This window comes from Atheta coriaria, unplaced genomic scaffold (assembly GCF_025399875.1).
Source record: "Atheta coriaria isolate IRGN ID8LTWV9N9 unplaced genomic scaffold, Caltech_Dcor_3.1 hic_scaffold_2_pilon, whole genome shotgun sequence".
Lineage (NCBI taxonomy): Eukaryota > Metazoa > Arthropoda > Insecta > Coleoptera > Staphylinidae > Dalotia > Dalotia coriaria.
In genome coordinates this window covers 3,064,012-3,088,230 of record NW_027045444.1, presented here as the reverse complement: position 1 = coordinate 3,088,230, position 24,219 = coordinate 3,064,012, and the positions used below count along the sequence as shown (strand labels likewise).

The 24,219-nt window shown below is 30.3% G+C and overlaps 3 protein-coding genes and 2 long non-coding RNA genes across 6 annotated transcripts; 2 read left to right on the top strand and 3 right to left on the bottom strand.

Annotated features, from left to right (window-relative positions):
* Positions 1 to 1,502: 1,502 nt before the first annotated feature.
* org-1 (T-box transcription factor 1) lies at positions 1,503 to 10,671 on the top strand. Its single transcript, XM_065316834.1, has 7 exons — positions 1,503 to 1,792; positions 2,835 to 3,082; positions 5,434 to 5,779; positions 6,393 to 6,711; positions 7,447 to 7,514; positions 7,749 to 7,852; positions 10,101 to 10,671. The coding sequence occupies exons 2-7, from the start codon at positions 2,950 to 2,952 to the stop codon at positions 10,448 to 10,450; spliced, it is 1,320 nt and encodes a 439-aa protein (XP_065172906.1). The 5' UTR covers positions 1,503 to 1,792; positions 2,835 to 2,949; the 3' UTR covers positions 10,451 to 10,671.
* On the bottom strand, positions 2,530 to 7,644 carry LOC135803241 (uncharacterized). The gene is made up of 4 exons (XR_010550773.1): positions 7,568 to 7,644; positions 5,476 to 5,742; positions 2,965 to 3,064; positions 2,530 to 2,907 (listed from the first exon to the last, which is right to left on the bottom strand). It is a non-coding gene; the product is annotated as an uncharacterized lncRNA (long non-coding RNA).
* A 4,302-nt stretch (positions 10,672 to 14,973) lies between the features above and the next one.
* On the top strand, positions 14,974 to 18,103 carry LOC135801235 (fatty acyl-CoA reductase wat-like). The gene is made up of 7 exons (XM_065314643.1): positions 14,974 to 15,488; positions 15,551 to 15,799; positions 15,874 to 16,019; positions 16,586 to 16,704; positions 16,801 to 16,990; positions 17,344 to 17,592; positions 17,748 to 18,103. The coding sequence occupies exons 1-7, from the start codon at positions 15,276 to 15,278 to the stop codon at positions 18,097 to 18,099; spliced, it is 1,518 nt and encodes a 505-aa protein (XP_065170715.1). The 5' UTR covers positions 14,974 to 15,275; the 3' UTR covers positions 18,100 to 18,103.
* Positions 18,104 to 19,650: 1,547 nt separating this feature from the next.
* Positions 19,651 to 23,854, bottom strand: LOC135803361 (uncharacterized). Of its 2 annotated transcripts, XM_065316956.1 has the most exons (6): positions 23,781 to 23,802; positions 23,491 to 23,656; positions 23,269 to 23,425; positions 23,088 to 23,209; positions 22,789 to 23,033; positions 19,651 to 20,420 (listed from the first exon to the last, which is right to left on the bottom strand). In XM_065316956.1, the coding sequence occupies exons 2-6, from the start codon at positions 23,648 to 23,650 to the stop codon at positions 19,941 to 19,943; spliced, it is 1,164 nt and encodes a 387-aa protein (XP_065173028.1). In that variant the 5' UTR covers positions 23,651 to 23,656; positions 23,781 to 23,802; the 3' UTR covers positions 19,651 to 19,940. The 2 variants fall into 2 exon arrangements, with proteins under 2 accessions (XP_065173028.1, XP_065173027.1); XM_065316955.1 differs by having other exon boundaries at positions 23,491 to 23,854.
* LOC135803362 (uncharacterized) lies at positions 21,234 to 22,611 on the bottom strand. Its single transcript, XR_010550786.1, has 2 exons — positions 22,077 to 22,611; positions 21,234 to 21,540 (listed from the first exon to the last, which is right to left on the bottom strand). It is a non-coding gene; the product is annotated as an uncharacterized lncRNA (long non-coding RNA).
* Positions 23,855 to 24,219: the final 365 nt, after the last annotated feature.

Genomic DNA, 24,219 nt, shown 5'->3' with positions numbered 1-24,219 from the left:
AGCGTTTTGAAGTAACAGTTGTTTCACAACAGTTTTATCTTCACCTACAAGTTTACTAGCAGTGTAAACTACTTAAATTAGCCACTAACCTAATTTTAAGCCTCTTGGCAAGCTAATGTTTGTTTCTTGGCTTATCAAGCTTCACCCAGCGCCGAAATTAACACCTCGTGAATTTCTATTGTCTCCTCGCCAAAAGTTTTGTGTTAAGTGTTCACCATGAACGCATTTAAACAAAAACATCAACTAAAAATTATTATTTAAATGAAAATATTTATAAACGTATTATATATTATTATTTAAATATCAATAGGTAGTTGATAGATGCATTTGAAGTATAAAAAATATAAAAAATCAAATGCTTTTAATGTTTTTTCCTACTTTTTTAGATTTTATCTTTTTAGTAACGACGAAAAGCGCCGAAAAGTCGTAAACTTCAGGCGTCGAGTTTGCGTCGAAGCGTTCAAGCATACAGGCGTCAGAAGTCCTTCAAGGCGACACCTATTTTTGACATTTATTAGCGTCAATTGTTAATGATTTGCCGTTTATGATGAGATTTTAAATTCTACGAAAAATTTTATTACAAGAAAATTCAAATCTTAACTTTGATTTAAGATTATTTCAAAAGAATTATTTATAAACAAATAATTCTTTTGGCATATTAAAATATAGTTAAATATGCGTCAATGTGTAGATTTTTATAAAAATATCTCAAAAGTTGCAAAAATTATTGACGTTTTAAGAAAAAAATGCAAAAATCAATTTAAAATTTGTTAATGTTATTTTGACAGCGAATAACTTGAAAAGTAATTATTATAAATAAATTATCTTTTCACTATATTAAAGCTAAACTAATTGTTAATCTCTAACACGAATTTCATTAATTTATACAGGGTCATTCAAAAGTTATCATAAATTTAAATTAAAAAAACACTAAAATAATTTCATTTTAACAAAAAATAATTAATGTGCACTTTGTTTTCTTATAACTCAAAAACTAATAAATATAAACAAAATATTTTCCCCCATATGAAAGAACAACTAAATAACTATAACCTCCAAAGTTTTCACTAAATTTCACAAGTTATTATAAAAGTTACATAAACTTTAAAAATCCGTGTTTATTTTCACACAGTCTCTTTGTTTTCACAAGTTCCACATATGATTTAAGCCGTCTTAACTCACAAACTGAACCCAAACTCCACCCACATTCCCCTCGGCGAGCTTTAGCACATCACATCACACGCGTGTTTGGTCGCGCTTAAACTGGGCGTGCACACCGAAATGACTTAAGTCACATCTCCGTCTCTATCCCACTGCTCCAGACGCTCATCCAGACGCAAATCGCATTAGCCTATGCGGTGTCTTTCAGCGCCGCTTCATTTCTCACTCAGCACGCGCGCTCGCACTCACTCCGACTTAAGTCAAGTCAAGTTTAAAAATATTCGGGAAGCGCCTCGTCCGCGCCCTCGCCGGCGAGCGACAGACAGATGCCCGCGAGCCGCTGAAAAGCGAAAAACTTTTCAGCTACTACAGCTACTGCTGCGGTGAGTGTGGTGCTTAAGTTAAGTCGTGCTGAAGCTTAGTGTGCGCGCAAAAATTCTCTCAACAAGGTGCGATCGGACAAATCGACGCGACGAAACGGATCGATGTTAGTTCACTTTTAATTCGAGCATAAGTTCGCGATGAAAACTCGCGCCGGGAAATTCTTTCGCGAGTGTGAACAAACACAATTGGACTATGTATTCGCGTGTTCATTCATGTAGTGGAATTTTGGGGGAATTGAATAAAACAGGTAAAACGAAAATGTATAAGTGACTTAATTTTTTGCCAAAAAAAGTTGCAACTTTAAACCGCTGTAATTAATAAACGGAAATTGATAGAAACATTAATTAAACTGTACTGGATAGATAATTTAATTACCTTTCAAATGATATAAAGAAATATTGTTTTTGTTTAAAAACTTTTGTGATAATTTGATTTTTTCAAAAAAATGACTTTTTTTTCTCAAAAATTTCGGTAAAATTTTAAACTCGTGTAACTCCTAAACTATTTGTTTAAAACAAATTATTTAAAGATAAATAGACAGATAATTGAATTACCTTTCTAAAATTACCAATCTATATAAGTTTTATTTATTAACTTATGGAAAAATTTTGATTTTTCAAAAAAAATATTTTTTTCCGTCAAAATATTAATAAAACATTTTTTTGTAATTTTAAAAAGCTTGTAATTCCTAAACAATTCAACAAAAGTTAATTATTTAAACATAAATTAATAGATAATTTATCTGACTATACATTGATATGATTAAATGATTTATACCTGTTGATTAGAATTTGTTATTAATTTTTAAATCAAAAAAAGCAAAAAAACTTGAATTTTTTGATTTTGCAACTTTAACCCTTAATAACTTCTAAACAAATTATCAAAATTTAACAAATTATACACCAAATGAAAGATAATTTAATTATTTATCAACCCACAAAATATCAAATTCCAACCATTTTTATTTTATTATTAATCGCGGTTAATAACAAAATAAAAACTTCCATAATTCATTTCTCAATAAATTTAGCTCAAAATATTTATTTCCCTGCATATTTCGATATTAAAAGCTGGCTGTACGCGTTCATGGATGTTATTCTCACCTCTTGGGGCCACTTAAACGCCATAGGTGTCGACGGCGGCCGTCGTCGGCGGCGGCGCGCCATCAACTTTTCATTAACTCCCTGCACCAGCACGCAGCGCCTGACTTTTACTTTTCGCTCTCAAATATTTTATTCCCGATTGCATCCAGACGCGCCTGCATACTTAATGCTTTTTGTTGTAAACAGGACGAGATCGCAGCAACCAAACCACAGCAGGCGTATTCAAGGTTCTTGACCTCGCGACGAATTAAATTCGGATCTAAACAGTGTGAAAATAATGTGCGCAAAGTGCTTATAGAATATGCATCATACGAACTTTCATCAAGTGGGGGCTGATATGGGGGGTAACGGACAGATGACTCCTTCGACGGATTGTTGTTATCCTTCGGATGCGTGGCAGTACAACGGGATTACGCCTATGAAACAAATTGAAGGTAAATTTTTAAATTTTGGATTTTAATTATGATTTATTAATTAACTATTGAGGCTAGAAAGTTGTGTGATGGTTTGTTTTAAGGAGAATTTAATTGTCTTTTAGTGTGTTTTTAAATTTTGATTTTTGCTAAAATAGTTTTTTAGTAAATTAAGTTTGAGTAAAAATTTTTACATTAAAGTTAAATTTTTTTTGCTCTAAAAATGTTTAATTTTTAACAGGCTGTATCTTTTTAACTATAAGGGATACAAAGTTGATTTATATCTCATTTTAAAGATATAAACTTTTATAAAATAGTGAAGATTTAATTGATACCTTAAATAGTTTTTAATTAATTGCAAAATAATCAACTTAAAACAAAAATTTCTTTAAAAAACGTTATGTCAACTTTAACACCCTGTAACTTTTTCACCCTGTAACATATACTCCCTAAAATAATCTCACTTGATAGATAATTTAACCCCCTACAATCCTCTTAAAACAATTTCCCTCTATCTTCAATACTTTTTGTTTAAACTCAATTTTTATAAACTATTACACATTATCTCATCACCACGAATGACTTTTCCCCAAATTTGCCTCTGGAAATTGATGAATATTAATCACAGCCGTCGGCGTAAATCTTCCTGAGGCGTGCGCGCGTCTAAACGACGCTTTAATTGCATCTAAATCAACGTGGCGCACTCGTTAGCGCGCACAAATTGCTCGCGCAGCAGAAAAACGGCTAAAAAACGCCGAAACCATCCAAAAATGCGACTTAATTAGCCGTGCGCCACGAAACTACGCGTCGCACGGCGGAATTTCAGACATTTCAGCGTTTCGCTCCTGAAGTGTACAAAGTAGTACATCTCGGCCGTCGGATGACTACTAAATCACTCCGTGTGGCTTAAATCTAGACTGTGGAATGACTTAAGTAAGTTACAACTTCAAAACAAAAGAATTAAACCAAAATAAGAATAAGAATACAGATTTGGGAAATTTGGAAAAATGTTTGAGACAAAATTTTGAGACGCGATAACTTTTTTAGTAAAAGATGAAAATTAATTAATTAAACGTCATTAGAAACATAATTTAATTTTTTATATATGTGTTAAACTCATATTTGGTTATAAATTTTAGTTTTAAAGTTATTTAGCTTTACTTAAACTAAATTATAAAGAATTACTTTTTTGGTAAAAAAATAATTAAACTTTGCGCGTCAATAACTTTTAAACAAACAATCAAAAAATAATAAATTATACGTCATTAGGAGTGTAATTTAATTAGCTATACGTTTACGAAATATCAATTGTTAATAATAATTAGTTTGAAGGTTATTTTAGTTTATGTAAAAAAGTGTAATATTTAACAAAATTTTTCTTGGAAAACAACACAAATTAAAAGCTTAATAACTTTTAAATTATTTACACTAATTAAACAAATTATAGGGGAAGGTAGCATAATTTGGAACAGCGCCTAAGTTGGACCACCACGATATCCGCGGACTGTTGAAGTTTATGCATAAATTGACTGGCCCCTTGTTTTACTCGTATTTATAAACAATTAATGCAACTATTTGGGTTAAAACTTGCCGCGTGCTTTCGTCGTGACAACAACTTCGTGTATCATTGATTATCAAATCTATTATAACGACGTAAGTGCAAGAGCTGTCAAGCCGTTAAAACGTTAGTTTTACCGATTATTATTTTATCATCAGAAAGCTTCTTTATTTATCTATAATTTATAGTATTAATTTTGACAGGTTATGTTATATTAAGATTGTCGTTGATCATTAAATATAAATTCTTCAAGTTGCCGAAGTTGGACCGTAGACAGGCACCGGGGTTTTAACAGGGAAAACGTATATCATTTTTTCGACCTCCTAGAAAAGCTTGTGGACGAGCACAAATCTTCGAAATGATCCACTGTATGAAATGCCGCACTTTGGTTTATACAAAATGTGCTTGTGTTACTGCTAAAACTAAAATTTACTATTGTGTCAATTGCCGTTAAAAAAGCATGGTCCAATTTAGGAAACCGGTTTCTTAATTTGGACCAAAAACACAATTTTTTTAAATTGAAATTTGAGGGGTATAAATATAATTTTTACTTAAACCAAAAATATCATTTTGTTGGTAAGCCTTGTGAGTTACTTTTCCGCTACTTACTTTTTATTGACAGTTTATATGTGGCTCTATAAATCAAAAAATATAAAAATGGTCCAAATATGGCTACTTTCCCCTACGTCCTTTGATAGGCAATTTAATTACCTGTCCATTCTCTAAATAAAAATAATTTCAAACAATTAATTCATCCACAAAATTTCTAAAACTAAAAACTATCAATACTCACATTTTCTTTCTTTCCATTTAGCATGTCTACAAATTGCTGGCAAAGACAGAAGAGCATACTCACCCTTATCACACGCCGACTCGATGGTGATCGAAGAACTAGATAACAACAACCGCGCGCCTAAACAGAAATCAGCGAATGTGACAAATTGCGCAGCTTTAAACTCGACGAATGCTCTGTTGGAAATGAAACCACTTTGGGATGAGTTCCACACACTTGGCACCGAGATGATAGTGACGAAAGCTGGCAGAAGGATGTTCCCCACGTTCCAGGTGCGTCTCTGCGGGCTGGAACCCAATGCGGAATACATGCTGATGATGGATTTTGTGCCTGTGGATGACAAGAGATATCGATATGCATTTCACAGGTGAGAAAATAATAAGTTTTAAATTTTGGATTTTTGGGAAAGTTTAAAGAAGGATTACAGGGGAAGTATTAGGAGTAGAAGGGTGGCGATTAAGGGAGAAGATGTAGATTTTATTAGACTTTCAGATTTTGTTTATAGTAAAGTGGTATTATGATTAGTTTAGTTGTAATTAATTAATTTGTGGGGAAGTGATTTTTTTTCATGAGTTAAAAGAGAAAACTTGTTTTTTTTTAATTTAAACAATGATTACAAGTAAACAAAAATGGTAAAAAGGTGAAATTTATTGTAAAAGATGAAGAATTTAATAGACTTTTAAATTATCTATAAACCAACGTAACATTTTAATTAGTTTTGTCGTAATTAATCAAAATATTTAAAAAATACTTCGCATCTCTTAAAATTTAAAAACAATAAAATTACAATTTTAACTCACGATAACACAAAAACTAACAATGATAAATACTCCTACTTTTCACTAAGCTATAAAAAATTTATCCACCTTTCTCCCCTATAAAACTAACCATTCTACCCCTATTTTTACAACCCCCAAACTAAATTCCCTAATAATAAACATTTTTTCACTGTTTTTACTCTTTTTTTCTCCAAAAACCAGCTCAAGTTGGGTGGTAGCAGGTAAAGCCGACCCTGTCAGCCCTCCCAGGATACACGTCCACCCCGATAGTCCGGCAAGTGGCTCACAATGGATGAAGCAAGTGATATCCTTCGACAAATTGAAACTAACCAACAACCAGATGGACGATAACGGCCACATCATTCTGAATTCGATGCATCGATATCAACCACGGTTTCATGTCGTTTATCTACCACCCAAGTCTTGCAAGGCACATGATATGGACTGTTCGAATAATTTCCGGACGTTTGTCTTCAGCGAGACGTGTTTTACTGCCGTTACAGCATATCAAAATCATAGGGTAAGTTTGGGGATGGATTAAGGGTAGAAAGGGTTAAGGGAGGAGGATTTTTAATGGTGGGTTTTGAAGACAATTTAATTTAGTGTTATTTTGTGAAGAAAAATGTTTAAAATGTTAAAGGGTTAAAGTGTGAGGTTAAAATTAGTAAAAAGAAATTTTTTGGGATGGTAAAATTAAATATTTTGTTTGTTGTTTGTTTATGAATAATTGGTTAAGAATAGGAAATTGGTTAAAAGGTTGTTTTATAGAGAATTTAATTGACTATGAAATAAAGTAAAATAAATAATTGCAATATTTTAAATAGTTTAAAAGTTATAACAAAAAATATCGAAAAAATCAAGACGCAACTTCTCTAAACAATTTTAACTAATTTTTTTAGTTTTTAATTAATTATAAACAAATCGTTATGGCAAAATAGCTAAAAATCTCAAAATATACACAAAATTTAATTGGCTGTAAAATAATGTTTAAATAATTGTCATATTCCAAAAACTTTTAAAGTTGCAACAAAAAATATGAAAAGAAAAAAAATCAAAACGTAACAATTTAAACACACAAATATTTCGTTTTCAATTGATTATAAACAAACCAACAATGCAAAATACTTGAAAGTCTCAAAATATAACCTTAATTTAACCCTCTATGAATAGTTTTTAAACAATTAAAAAATATCAATTACTTTCCCCAAAAACACAAAAAAAACTAACAAAAATCATTACCTTTTCTTATTTATAGATAACCCAATTGAAAATCGCCTCGAATCCATTCGCCAAAGGTTTCCGCGACTGTGATCCAGACGACGGGTAAGCAACACACATACATACACATACATAACATAACCTTAAATTACACCTACCGAATTCACCATCCGGTGTCGCCGTACCACCGCAAAACACATAAATGTCGCACAGCGTAATTTCTTACTCCACCGCTGGCCATAAACACAATTAGAAGAAACACGCGCCATCTGAAAGACATTTTGATATTCAGTATTCAGTTTAAAAATAATTTGTGTGTTTGTGTGTTGTGTTGTGTAGTGAGGCGCCAAGCGTGCAGCCGCAGGTCAGCCCTAAGCCGAAGACGCCGACGCAGCGCAACTCCAACGCCGTCAACAATCCCGGCAGCGCTAATTCGAACAAAGGTGAGCCGATTACGACGCTTAAGTCACTTTTTATCACTAACAGATTTTCGCTATACGAGTACCGCGCGGGGGGAATTTACGACCAATTAAATTCGTTATTTATTGGCTCGTGAAGAGTTTAGTTTTAGATGAAAAATGCGCGCGGAGTAAACGCAGATGAAAAGAAAATATACAGAAATTTGTGTGGTGTGGTTTTTTAGATGGTTTTTTTATGTATTTTTGAGGTTATGTAGAGATTTTTATTATGATTAATAGGATTTGATTCAGTTGAGAGAAAAAAATTTGTTTTTTGAAAAAAATTGTAAAGTTTAACAATAAATTAATCGTATTGGTAATTAATATAAATTAATAAGTCATATATGGTTTGATAATTTAATGTAGTTTATTGTTGTTTTTATTTAATTAAAAAATGTTAATTGGTTTAAGAGTTATTTTAATTTTTGTTAAAAATAACAAAATTGTCTTTAAAATTGTAATTTTTTTATATTTTAATTAATAACTCAAAAACTAATTAACTTTTTTAAATTCTGTGAAAACTATCATGTAGATAATTAATTTTTCCATCAATAACCTAAAAATTATTAACTTCACTTAACACAAACTAACCTTAAAATGCCTTGAAACATGACCAATCAATTTTTTACATTTCCCTCACTTAACCACAATGTAAATACTTCACATTTTAATTAATTACTCATAAACTAATAAATTTAATTAAAATTTCTAAAAACCTTCTTAAACTACATAAAATTATCTATCTAAAACATATTTTTCCAAACCTCTACTCACTTTAAAACTGCTTTAAAATTAATGTCAAAGTCAAACAAACAAAAACCTCCAATTTTTGCTTCTAAATTGAATCAATGCGCTTGCGCACCCGATAAGTAATTAAACAGCCATCTGGTGCGCTTTGCCTGTTTGTTAGTTTGTGTTTTGATTTACGGCCGCGGAAATTCTCGCCTCGGCAGTATTCTATCAAGCTGGCTGAAGCTCGTTGCCGATTGTTTACACTGCGTCGGATGCCACTCGTGAGCTACTTCATCCAGAGATTATAAACAAATCGTAAATCTGAGCTGACTGAGCAGGCCTGAAAGCATCGAGCACTTGAATACAGGCATACAAGCGAAAAGTAATTAATTGCTAGAGTACTGGTCGTTGGTTTTTTCTCGAAAACTTTTTTGTTTCGTTTTCTGAAGCTCGAGGCATAATTTAGACAAATCTTAACAGACTGCTGCTGTTTGTGGGCCATCAGCGTAAATGTCAGAGAGTACTTTGGATAATTTATGACGTGGACGTCAATGAGAGGCTTTTGTTTAGTTTTCCAGTGTTTTTTAAGCTGTTAAAGTGGAAGTTTTTAGTGTAAAACATGGAAAATTGGAAAAAATTATGTTTATCAAGTTTAAGGTCATTTTAAAGTTATTTATAATTTTTCAAATTTATTTAAATAATTATTTTATGAAAGGGAATTTAATATTCTTTAATATAGTTTTTAAATAATTTCAAAATTATTAGTAGTTTGAGAGTAATTCATTAAAAAGTAAAACATTGATTATTTTACATTAAAAAACTCAAGTATTTTTTAAGTTTAAAACTAAATTAAAGTCATTTAGACTTAAGTAAAATTAATCACTTATATATCAAATTAAAGATAATTTACTTATCTTTAATAAATCATTTACATAATTTTAAAATATTAACTAGTTTTTAAATTATACGTTAAAAACTCAAAATATGCAAAATTCTCAAATTTATGTATAAAAATATATAAAATTCAATTTTAATCCTAATTTTACCACATTTTTAATCATGCTATAACATTCAAACAAATACTAAAACATGGACAATTTATCACTCTCCAAATAACAATTTAAATAATTAACATATCTTAATAACTTTAGACGTAATAATCAAAAATCAAATTACTTACAATATCATCTAACAACTTACTAGTAATAGTAACGCAACCCAACACACGTTCACCTCGCTGGGAGTATTAAACTATTATAACTCTAACTTCACCTACGACCCCTTCACCTTCACTATCGAAAACACCCGAATAATTCATTCGTAGATCATCGATACAATACAATACGCATAACATTACCAATACTGTCGTTAAAACAAAATCTTTGCAACTTTCACATTCGTCCCCCTCCTGTGTAACCATAGCAACCCCGATAACAATGACTCATACTCAACAAAACACACGCTAATACAACTCTTTTACTTTACATTTTCTCACATCTAGATGATGAAATTCTTCACAATTCCACATCTATCTCCCCCCACGCCGTGCAATCGCACCCCACGTCGATGCATCACCACCAATCACCGCACCAGAACACAATGAATCTCAACCTGAATTCAACCACAGCAGGGAATTTATTATCGCCGCTGAACGCGATCGCGCAGCCATACGGATCCGAACTCTGCAACTATCGCCCGATGTATCATCCGCACAATCTGCTGCACAATTACAACAGCGTCTACAGCAACGAGAAGCAGCTGCGGGGTAACTTCTCGAGAGTGTACGGCAACTACGAACATTTCTATCCGAATCAACTGCGGCAGAATGGGTATGAATTCACACCAAGATAAGATTATTTTTTATTTAATTGAAATATAATTAAGTAAATTTAATTAAGACCAAAGAAGACCAAAAATGTAAAATGTGAAGCGAGATTAATGTTAATTTTTAATTATTATGCATGAAATATAGATTTTTTTCGAAAAAAAGATGATATATATAAATTGTATTTTTAAACAATTAAAAATTATTTATAATAAATATTTAATGTAATAAATATATTTTCAACACATTTTTTGTGGTAATTTTGGTCGTTTTTGTGATGATAATAATAGGGTAAAGTTTAGGATTAATTTAAGTATATTTGTCGTTATCACAGAAGATTCGTTTAAAGATTATTTGATAGATAATTTAATTGGGAATAATAATCTTTTTACAAAATTTGGTTAGGTTTAATAGTTTCGTTGTTATTAATTAAAAACTAATAGAAATCATTTTAAAATTAAAATTTTCTTTTTTAAATTTTAAAAGTAAATTAATTGTACTTCCGATTGTGATTACAAGTTGAAAGTAATTTTGTTAGATAGATAATTTAATTAACTATCACGTACTTTTTACTGAATTTAGGTATCTTTGATATTTTAGACGTAATTAATTAAAAACTAAAGAAAATCAATTTAGAAAGAACACATTTCAGTCATTATCAAAACTACAACTTTAAATCAATATTAATTACATTTATAATTATCGCAAAAATACCAAATAAATATTTTTAGATAGATAATTTAATTATCTCCAAAAAAACTCTTTAAATTTTTTAATTATCTTAATTACTTTATCCATAATTAACAAAAAACTAAAAAAAAATCAAAAATTTTATCTTTTTTCACATAATTTTGATATTAATGACCAAAAATCACCTAAAAATAATATTCTATCATGATTCTATCGTGATATATGATGAGTTAAAATATGGACCACCCCTCTAGACACTTTACAACCCCCTACACCCCTCCACAAAATAATCTGAAGCATTTTTAAAATGTTTTTTGTTTCTTCACGTTCCTCTATGACGTGACTTTTTGCTCAGTCAAAATCTAAACTATAAACGACTTATACCTAAGCCACTAAGTCAATTTTAGACTGGTAGTACTTTGTACTTTCTAGGGCCTCTGCCCGGCAATAAATCACTTTGGCGTATCACTCTCGCTTGCACATCTCACTTCTCAAAGTCGCGACGCATCTGACGATCTGACTCAGCTCGACTCCCAAGTCGACGGAACACACATGTGACTTGAAGTTAAGTCAGTCATAAACAAGTTGTAACGTTCGCAACGTTCGTAAGCGATAGGTGACATTAACAGCGGGTGTTCTTATCTATGCAAACACGTGGCATATTAATATTTTTGTAGCAAAAAAAACAAATAGGGAAAAGGAAGGAAAATATAGTTTGAAGCTAATTTTGAGGTACTTCCGGTTTAGGGAAATTGGTCATCTATATATCATTTTGTAGGTAAATTTATAGAGTTTTAGAATATTTTTGGTGAATGTAGATATTTTTAAAATTGTGGGCGTAATTAATTAATTAGTAAAATATTGAATTATTGGGTTTAAAAAATGTTTTGTTTAAAGTTATTTTAAGTAAACTTCCGGTTTTCAGATTTTAGTCATCAGTATATCAATTAAAAGATAATTTTATCCTCTTTAACGCACATTTTAGAAAATTAAAATATTTTAAGAAGTTTTTAAATTATTGCATAATTTATGAAAAAAAAATGTAATTAAACTTCAATAAAAAAGAAAACAAAGTTTAAAGTCAAATTTAACTCACTTCCGGTTGTGCCATTATGGACACCTATATATCATTTTATAGATAATTTTATAAACTTTCATTTACTTTTTACAAAACTCAAATATTTTAAAAATTCTACGCGTAATTAATTAATTACTAAAATATTACTTTTTTTCCTTAAAAAAATATTTTGTAACTTTAAAGTTAATTTAAGTAAACTTCTGGTTTTCTAATATCACTCACCCAAATATCAATTAAAAGACACTTTTATCTTCTTTGACATACATTTTACAAAACAAAAATATTTTTAAAACTTTTCAAGTTATCACATAAAATCTCCCAAAAAAACATTTCATATTATTTTAATCTAGTTAAACCCTTTCTCAAGAGTTAAAAATACTCTACAATAGCTCCAATTCCCCGCTGATTTATTCCTGTTTGGAAATAACTTAAGCTTGTTATGATCGCCCGTTTTTCAACAAACGCACAAAATTTATGTCCCGATTATTCGGCCGCGATGATGATGTGATACCGCACGAACGTTTGTGAAACAACAATAGCTCGCACCGAAATCAAAATAAACGTCATTCTAAAATCGAATTCTCAGTAAATCAAACATGAAACACATTGTGGTACCATCACAACGATCACATCAATTCATAATCAAAAAATATTTAACTTTCAAACACATTTTGAGGTTATTTTGATTCAAATCAACATTTTCGTTGTTTTTTAGAGTTTACATCAACTTAAACTGTTTCAGTTATTTACTTGTGAGACATTTCCTTGTTTTTTGAAGAGTCTGAAGGTTTCAGTGTTCAAAATTAGGCCGTGCAATGTTTAGGAAGCAATTAAGAATCGTTCAATCTTATTCACCATGTGACACATGAACAAAACTTAAAATTTAACAGAATTAACTCTGAAAAAACGTAAAATGGACTAAACCAGATTGAATTACTAATTAATCTTATACTAAAAACATTAATTTATCACCTAAACATTGATTAAACTTGATTAAACAATAAAAAATCAAATAATATTGATTATAACCAAATGATTGCACAATCAAATCATATTCCATCATAAATCTGTTGTTTAAAACCTTAAAACAATTAATATTAGTAATATTCTTTGTAATAAAGATGTATTATCAACCAAACATTAACTTTGTGTTGTTTGATACTTATTTTTGTAGACTTAATCAGATTTTTTCTTTGAAAATCAATTCACTTGCATTTTTATCGCAGCCAGATTGATTTTTACAAGTTTTCATCAAAAAAAGCTAAAATAAAACAATATTTTAATACTTATTCAATATAAAAGGTTATAAATATACTTATAGATGTTATCTGCAGATGAAACACTCTTTAAAACACTAAATTTCACTTAAAAACATGCAAAATATCTTGAAAACTGTCTGTTACTCTAACCTCACTTTTTGAAAGCTCTCACACATGATGATTGACCTTCAAACTTTCAAAACTTAAAAAATCAAATAAAATGTTTTACTTTCGATTAAATTAATCTATGTAGTTGATGTATTTTGAAAGTTTAACACCTTTCCTATCCTCTAAAGTCTAATTCATTAGCGTGATTAATGTAGCGATAAAAATTTGCATCACGCTCAGTGTCGCATGTCGCGTGTCGAAAATTTATGTCTGTGCGTCTGAATGTTTGAAATTCTTCTGCGGCTTGCGTGTGGCACGTCAAATATTCGATACATTTGTAAATCGTAAACATAAACCAGTGTAATGTAGTGTAGTTTAGCGAACATAAGTCAAAGTCATAGTGAATCCAGATGATGCGAAAGGGAAAGTTTTTCTTGCAGTGTAGGTAAAGTTGAGTTGATGTTAAGTTGAAGAAGAAGAAGTGTGCGGCCGCACGCTCGGATTGCAAGCGACGGTGCGTGCCGCCTCACTCATTAGTAAGTATTAAATTAAGTATTTGGTTGTGGTGGTGGTGTATTATAAGCTAAAGACTTGAAGCCGACTTGTATGTCGAGTAAAATTAATTTTTGTTTTGTTTTTTCTTAGGTGGTGTTTTTTATTTTTAGTTTACTTCCGATTTGTGAAATATTTGGTTTTAATTGGGTTTAGGGTGTTTAAACACTCTGTATATTGAAGAATTTTGTTGGAAGGTGATGTAATATTTACATAGGTTTAATTTGATATATAATTTATTGATTTTGATGAAGATTTAGAGGAATTAAGTGAAATTTTGTAAAAAATGTGGAAGAATGTTGCGAGTTTGTGAAATTGTTGATAACTTTTACAAATATTATGGGATTTTGATAAATTATACATCAAATTAAAGCTGGATTAATTATCTATCAATCTATTGTTGTATAAATTATTAATTTTAAGTTATAATTGCTTATTTTCTTGTTTTTATCAAGATAAAAATAAAGAAATTTGAAAAATTTTGATTATTTGTAGTTTTTTTTAATATTTTAGCAAAAAATGCTATTTAGAGGTATAAATCGTAATAATAATTAACAAAAATAAATGTACAATAAAAGTGTGCTTAATTTGATGTATAATTTATTGATTTTGATACATATTTAGAGGAATTAAGTGAAATATTTTAAAAAATGTGAAAAAAAGTTTCGCTTTGGTGAAATTGTTAATAACTTTTGCAAATCTTATGTGATTTTAATAAATTATACCCCAAATTAAAGCCAATTAAATTATTTATCAATGCGTATAATCATTTAAATAAAAATTTTAATGTATACTTGTTTATTTTGACTGTTTTTCACACCAAAAATGCAAAATATTTGAAAACACAAAATTTTTCTTTTTCTTTCGATTTTTTGTTATTAGTCACTACAAAACAAGCAAATCATTAGTTCAACAAGTGATAAATGATAATTTAATACCTGCTACAGGTTCAATACACAACATTTACGATTAATCATTGCTGTTTTTGTTTCTATCGCTGATTTTTCTCATTCGAAGCCGTAAAATCAAATCACAATCACATAAATCCATTCAATTGTATATAAATAGTTGTTTTGCACTATTCTCATCATTTCCATCAGTTATTCTCTTATTTACTAACATTTCCCGCCTTCTTCTCATCATCTTCTCAATTAATTTATTGAAATGGGCGATTTAAGTGATTTTAATGAATTAAGTGAAATCCAAACATTTTATAAAGACACAACCATTTTACTAACGGGTTGTACTGGTTTCCTAGGGAAAATTCTACTGGAAAAACTCCTACGTGCTTGTGAAGTGAAGAAAATTTATTGTATTGTGCGTGATAAGAAGAATCAACTTGCAGATGAACGATTTCATCAAATGTTTGAAAGTAAAGTAAGTTTTATTACTACGTACATTTATTTAACTTAATTATTATCTGTTTTTATTTGTTTCAGATGTTTGATAATGTAAAGAATAAATATTCGAATTTAAAAGAAAAGGTGTGTGTGATAAGTGGTGATTGCCTCATGGAAAATTTAGGTTTAAACGAAAAAGATCGAAATTTTTTGGTGGAAAACATCGAAGTTATTTTTCATGTCGCTGCAACGATAAGATTTAACCGAAAATTGAAGGCTGCTATACAGATTAACGTAAAAACAACTAAATATTTATTGGATATGGCTAAGGAAATGAAACAATTGAAAGTAAGATGATTTTTTTGGTTGTTTTGTGTGTTTTCTGAGAAGTTTTGAAGTTAAATGCGTTATTATTATTGCAGGCGTTGATTTACACCTCGTCAGCATACTCAAACTGTGATAAAGAAGTAATACATGAAGTGATTTATAAAAATCGTATTTCCGTGCATAAATTTTTAACGTTCATTGAGGATTTCGATGAGGATTTTGTTAACAAAGTTACTCCAAAGTAAGTAAAACATTAGAAAAAATAAGTTTGATTTTTAAATTGAATTTAAACTATAAAAACACTCAATATATTTAATTTTTTGTATATTATTATATTTGGTGACTAATTATCTTTAATTTGGTGTATTATTTGTGCGCATCGGGTATATATTGCAAAAGTTATGAACAAATTAGTAAAAAAATATTTTTGTTTCATCGAATTTTTCGGAATAATTGATTTTCTTTTTTAAATAGTTTATAACTTTCTTAATTTTTACATTACAGCAATAAATTATACATCAAATTTAAGCTTATTTAAATATCTTTATGTCGTGCAAAATTTGTTTTTGTGTAATTATTATTAAAAATATTATAAACAAAAAACTGAGAAAATCACTTTCTGTTATTGAAATTTTCAATTTTTAGAAAATTATCAATAACTCGAGTAATATAAGCAGCACAACAATAAATTATACACCAAATTAAATACAATTAAATTATCTATTGATTAAGTACTTATAATCCTATTTTAAACTATTGTAACATTATTTAATTTAACAATTAATGTTGACTAAATTATTTAAAAAGTGTTTTAGGCAAATTACCAAACACTTACGTCTTTACAAAGGCTTTAGCTGAAGAATTATTGCTTGATTATGGTAAATTAGAGTGTAAACTACCCATTGTTATTGTAAGACCATCCATACGTAAGTTATATTTAATAACAATTACATTAAATCAATTTAAAACGCTTTTATTGCACAAAAAAAGCAAAAAATCAACAAAAAACTTTAAAATTTTAGTTTCTTCGGCTTACAAAGAACCTTTACCTGGCTGGATCGACAGTTGGTTCACAATCGGCAGTATCTCAGCAGCCGGAAGTTATGGATTGTTACGCTCAGCAAATTCTGACCCAGATAAATTAGCTGATATTGTACCAACTGATTACGCAGCGAATTGTTTGATTGCGAGTGGAATAAAAGCAAAAGAATGGTAAATATCTACATAAATACATCAAAAACATCAAAAATTATCCTTTAAAAATTAAATTATTATATTTATTACTTTCTTTGGTGAATACGTAATCCATGTTGTATATTTATAAAAAATATTTATTTATTAAACATTATACGTGATTTTGGATTTACAATTTTATTTTTGAGTTGACATGTTTCGCCCAGAGGGCATCTTCATAAAAGAAGTTGATAAAAAAGTTTATGAAGATGCCCTCTGGGCGAAACATGTCAACTCAAAAATAAAATTGTAAATCCAAAATCACGTATAATGTTTAATAAATAAATATTTTTTATAAATAAATTATTATAGTTTTTATGTTTTATTTAAAGGAATATGAAAGAATTTGAACTTCCAATATTCAATTTTGTTACTTCGGTTGAAAGTCCAATAACCTGGGGTGATTATACAAAAAAATGCTTCCAGATGGGGATGAATTATGCCCCTATACGGTGTTGTCGTTACCCTTGTGTTAAACTCACTCGACATAAAATTATACATAAAATCCGAGCGTTTTATATGCATCATCTGCCTGCGCACATCTGCGATGTGGTTCTGTATGTTTTCGGCTCGAAATTCAGGTAAATCTTAATAAAAACTAAAAAAATAAAATATAATTATAAACTATATTAAATTCTCTATAAATTACACTTTAAATAATTAAAATATCTTTATTATTATAAAAGTTATTTATCTTTAAAGTTAATTTTTATGTTTTTTGTTTTTATATTTTTAGCGTGAGGTTTTTCTACAAATTACTGCATAATTTCCTGGATGAAACTTCATATTTCTCTACGAGGCAATGGAAATTTTGTAATGATAACGTACAAAAGCTGTGGAATGGTTTATCACCACTGGATCAACAATTATTTCACTTCTCAATGAAAGATTTCGATTGGGATGATTACATTTTAGAGTTTTTGCGTAACGGACGCGTTTATTTACTGCAAGATAGCATGGAAACACTGCCACAGGCTAGAAGACGTCTTAAAGTATTGAAAATCATACATTATATTATTATTATACTAGAGTATGCGTTTTTATTGTGGATTGATTACTTAATTCTGTGTTATTTTAACTTTTTGTAGGGAAAATATTTTAGTTTAGGTTTAAATACATTTTAAGTAGTTTAAACACCCTGTATGGGAATTAATATTAACATGGTTAGATGAATTAGTTCACTAGCTTTAATTTGATGTATTGTTTGTTAAATTTGGTTAAGATTTGTGGAAATTATTATCAAAAAATTAACATTTTCATGTACTACAATCGAAATTTGGTTTATTTTGATATTTACTTATTTTAAAAGGTAAAAACACTTTGTATATTAATAAATATGCATATTGTTTGATTCCTAATTAAATTAACTTTAATTTGATGTATTACTTGTTGAATTTAGTTGAGTTTTACGGGATTTATCAACAAAAAACTATAATATAATATTTTTACTCTCAAAAGTGAATGCTACTGACCTCTGTTGAGTTACACGCGACTTAAAACCAGTATAAATCTTTTTAACAAATTTGTTGATAATTCGCTTAATTTTCATCGTACATCAACAAATTACACATCAAATGAAAGCTAATTAAATTATCTACCATCAACATAACCTCAAAACAACTTATATTACCTAACTTCCAAATTATAACAATTTTAAAGTCAAATATTGCAAATTAAGCAAATTTTACACTTTCATGTTTCAACCAACTATACCGTATTTTTAGATCAAACCAAAGCGTTTTATCACCACAGATAGTACTTTCTGCGTGTATCCACCGCCTGTCCGCACGTTTGAGCGAGCGCGACCGCGTTTGAAGCCATTTTACAATGCGTTTTACGATTTGACGCGGCGTTAAACGCGCGAATCGACGACATGCGATAAATCTACGCGATAAAAACCCAACTTCAACACACGAAAACAACTATTTTAACTGGCCACAAAGGCGTGCACGTTTCTATTCTACATTTACCTATGTGTACACGCAGCAAATAAAAGCAATGCGCCACAAGGAACGACAAAAAACAACGCCGAATTGAAACACAGCGCGTATTTTTGTTCAGCACGTGTGTGTTTCCCTCATATACATCACATTCATCACAGTTTATCTGTCATTGGAGTCATTATTAACTTTGTGCTTCCTTTCTTCTTTTCTTTCGCTTTGTGTGGATGTAGTTTATGAATTGACTTCGAAAACAAAGTTCGTGCGCCAAGAAGTGATTTACACTGTTGATTCACTGGATAATTATTTATTTGCATACTAATTTTAATCACAGGAATATATTTTATGTTTTTGTGTGTTTTGGGCGTTTTGGAAGCTGTGTAATCTCATCAAAAACTCATTAATCACGTTTTCTTCGACTCCGGATGAAGTTACACGCATAAATCACTCGAAAAGTTTTGGAAACTTGTAGAAAAAGAAGTCGAGATGTTTGATTTGTGTGGTAATATGAGACAGATGAGTTAAATTTGCATTTTTGGAAGACATTTGTTCACTTTTTGAGTGTTTATATGTTGAGGGTGTAGAAATTTGTCACGGCCGAGGGTGGTCTACTGCGGGCCACACACAACACCCTTGCGAAGTCCTCTAGTCACCAAGAAGTAAATTATTGCCTGCACATGGTTTGAAATTAGAAATAAATCGATTTTTATTGAGATTTATTAAGAAAAACAAAGTAAAATATGTTTATTTATTTAAAACTTAATTTATTTAATGAAAATCTAATGATTAACGTATAAAGTAATAATATATTGATGTAAAATTTAATTGTCTTTAATTTGATGTATAGTTTGTTAAATTTGAACAAGTTTTACGCGAGTTATTGCAAATTTTATAAAAATAAACAAAACAAAATATTTAGATTCAGTCAGCGTGCTGCCATCTATTGTAATTTTAATAAACTAATGCTTTTAAATTTATTTTAAACAAAATCAATCAATTTCGAGCTGTCCGAACCGAAATTTCAACATTGTACAATCATCCTTATCATCATCATTTACTTCGTAATCATTTTTCCTTGTTTTATTTGATTTTAACCCTGATTTTATATTTTTAAACGTTTTTTTGATGTTTTTCTCAATTAAAAGTTGTTCTTCGCCGTTTTCTTGCTGATTATCGTGCAGATCGTAATGCGGAACATGCTCTTGATGGTAGTCGGTCTTGACAAGCGGTTTATCTATAGCATTGCAGGTAGTTGCACCTGTTGCACTCGTTGTACTCGTTGTACTTGCGTTTTGAGGTCGCAGACGCACCAAACGTTCGGCCTCGTACCAAGGTCGCAAAACGCGCAATAATTCGAACCAGCGTTCGCATTGTGAAGATATGGATTCGCCCAGGCCACCATAGTCGGACGGGAGGAGTTCTTTTGGTATTTGTTGACGCATTTCTTTGTCGGATTGCTCGATACAAAACTGAAATGTGAAAAATTGAGAAGATTTATGTTTAATTGGGTTTAAACAGTGGCGGATTACGGCCTAGGCGCACTAGGCGCGCGCCTAGGGCCCCGGCTGCCTGGGGGGCCCCGGCTGCCTGAGGGGCCCCTGGCACTTATATGTCCCATATAGACATAGTAATTCCACAAATACTTCATCAGTTGGTTTTGACCTCAGCCTTTATGAATAGCGTATCGGTTTTCGCTTGGCGCCCAAAACGGCATTTCACACGTGTCCGCAAAGCAACCGTCACGTTTAAAATAAAATTTGGATGTTTTCTGCCACGAATTTTTGTGACCTTTTCTTGAATATTGCATTAGAAAGTTGTAGCTATAATGCGAGTAGTATATTGCCATTTGTTTAAAATTTCGAACATCTGTGGAGGAGATGAGTTGAGGAATATTCCATTGAGGTTGTAAAATAGCGGGTAACTCTCTTTTTTGGAATATTAATTATTTCGTCTTTCTATCATTTTTTCACATCTGCGGAACACGTTGTACCAACGTTTATCCTCCTACAATTTTTATCTAGATTTTTGGGGTGGTAGTTGGATTAAAAAAAAACAGAGTTCAAAAGAGTTCGATCAATTTGAGACGGCACTGTTAACAATTTTCTGGAACAAACTTTTCAGGAACCAAAGACAAATATTCTTAATAGTGTTAGTTTATTAAAATCATTAAACGAATTTATAACAGAGGTCAGAAATAATTTCGAAACTGTTGAAGAGGAGGCTAAATGAGACAAAGAAAACGCAAATATCCATATGATGAAACGAACAAAAATGATACAGCATTTTCGTCAAGAAATTTTTTTATTGTCAACATTTTTTATATTGTATGTGATGTATTAACATCAGAAATTACTCGAAGGGGCGATGTCTATATCAATGTTCTTAACGATTTTAAAATTTTCTTTGATTTAAAATTAAGCCGTGTTGAGACTAATAATTGTGTAGAGCGATTATTGTCTAAGTATGAAAAAGATATTGAGCCAGAATATTTCACTGATGAGTTAACTCATTTTCTAAAATACATACAAGAAGAAAATATTAGAGATCCACATGAAATGTATGCAACATTAAGTAATGGTCTAAAATCAACTTTTCCTAATATACACACAATACTGCAAATTTTTTTGACCTTGCCCGTTTCTAATGCAAGTGGAGAAAGGACATTTTCAGTTTTAAAACGAGTCAAAAACTATCTGCGCAATAGTCTTTCACAAGAGCACTTAAATGACTTCGCATTAATGTTCATAGAAAATGATTTTTAAAAACTAGAGTACGACAAAATTATTGAAAGATTTCAAGCCCAAGAGAATGCAAGAAAAGTAAATTTGTAATTTGTATTTAAATACGATTACCGTTTTGAGCACACGTACGATGAACTCGAGAACCAAGATAGCATTGAAAACGATAATCCCATCGCGGATAGTATGGCAGAAAATTTTACCTGTGATATTTCGATCGGTTCTGAAAACAATTAACGCACAACACCGGGTCATCGCGAAGAGCGAATCGGAAGATAATCCATTAAATTTTGGAATAGTGCGTGTGGATTAGGCCTGCTGGGGATACCACGATAAAAAAAAACGCGTACTCTACCTCATGGTGGTGTGGAAATGAGTTTTTGGCACAAACGAATGTTGAAGTAGACTTTGCGGCGCCCTACGCTAAAACTATTAATTTCACTGGGCTAATAACCGTTTTTGAAAATTTTCGGATTTAGGGGCCCCAAACTTGATTTGCGCCTAGGGCCCCACTGAAGCATAATCCGCCACTGGGTTTAAATATGTATTTGGAATTAATTATTTATTAAGTTTAATATGGGTTTGGTAGAGAATTTAATTAACTTCAATTTGATACTAAGTTTGACATTGTGGGATGAAAATTAAGCGAGTTATTTATAAAAACGTTAAGCGTTAAATGTTATTTCATTGTTTGAGGCGCTACATTTATATTTTTAATTTTTAGTCATTGATTATGCTTGTATATTAATATTTGTATTATATATTTTATATCAGTTTGCGAGAGAATTTAATTAGCTTTCATTTGACACTACAATATAAGTTGTACGATTAAAATTAAGCGAGTTATGAACAAAAACATAAATCATATTTTTTTTAATTTTTTGAAGGCCAAATTAAAAATGTACAATTTTTAATCAATGACTACGTTAATATCCAAACATTTTCTAACTGTATTATTATTGTATTAGATAAACAATTTAATTATCTACTATTTGACACCAAATTCAACCTTATACGACACTAATTAAGCCAATAATTAACAAAAACAATTAAAAAGTCATTTTCTCCCCAAAAAATTAAAAATATCAATAAAACTCACCCTGGATCGTAGTTTTTCACTAACAAAAGCCTTTCCAATGGTAACAAACCTCTCAATATACTTCGACACATTAATCATGTACAATTTAACCAGTCTATACGGCATAATTTCGCTTTGGAACTTCGCGTACTTCCTAAATGTCCAAGAAAGTATCTTCAATGCATGTTTTGTCGTTGCATATTTACAATCAATTATTGTTATTATACCAATGAAATAAGGATGTCCCAAACAAGCCCCTAAATGATCTAGAAAACAAATAAAACTTAATTTTTAACAAAAAAGTTGAAATTTTACTCTACCAGTCATAAAAAGCGCTTTAAACAAGATATCAACATCAAAATGTTCGATTTCCGGTGTGGAGAAACCCAAACATGAAATTCTGTGACCTTCAGGGGTTATTCCAGGTTGACAAAGACAATAACTTAAACAATAATCAAAAAAATAATTATTTTTGTATTAAATTACGTTAAAAACACTTACAAATGTTTATATTGTTGAAATTTTCCGGTCAAATCATAAAATTGATACCATTCCGGAAATTTTCCAGGTTCTTTGTTCAAAAAAAAGTTCTTCAGACGTTTCTTAGCACGAGAATAATCATTTTTAGCTCCTCTTAAGATGACATGAATTTGATTCTCTAAATTACCAATAAAAATCAATATTTTTTATTTAAATACCTTAAAATACATTAAAATTACTTACGATAATTGTCATCACAAACACCTTGTACTTCCTCTTCAAACCACAACTTTAACAACTTATAATTCCTCTCATAATCACTTGCATTAAAATTATTCACAACTTTTTGTCGAATTTGTTCGTCTGGTAAAGGCACCAACTGTTGAACAAGTTGAAGCTCCATTTCGTACTGATCTCCAAGTGTTTTTATCAACAGAAGAACGCAAAGTGCAGAAACAGGAATTTGAGGTAATGAAGGACATCGAGAACAAGAAAAATGTAAAAACAAAACACAACATATAAACGTTTTTTACATGCGTGCAATTTGTGGAAACGTTTTCGGTGTTTTTGTGTGTGTAAATGTGCCAAATACAAGCAGGAGGGTACGTGGAATTGAAATACGAGTCAGATATCGATTTGTTATTAACATCCGGCGAGGACGTGGCGAGAGTCAAAGCGTTACAGGGCTATTTCAATAGAAAAAACCTTGGAATTTGGAAATTTTAAGTGAAAATAAATATTTGGTTTTATTTTACATTTTGCAGTATTAAAACCAAATATTTATTATATAAATTTACATAGTAAATATAGAGAATTTAATTGGCTTTCATTTGAGATAAATTTGACATTTGTACGATTTAAATTACAATAATTATTAACAAATTAAAGTTATATAAATTTAAACGTTATATGTAGGTTTACTTAAAAAAATACAATTTTCTTTAACAAATAACAGAAAACACACAATAGTTA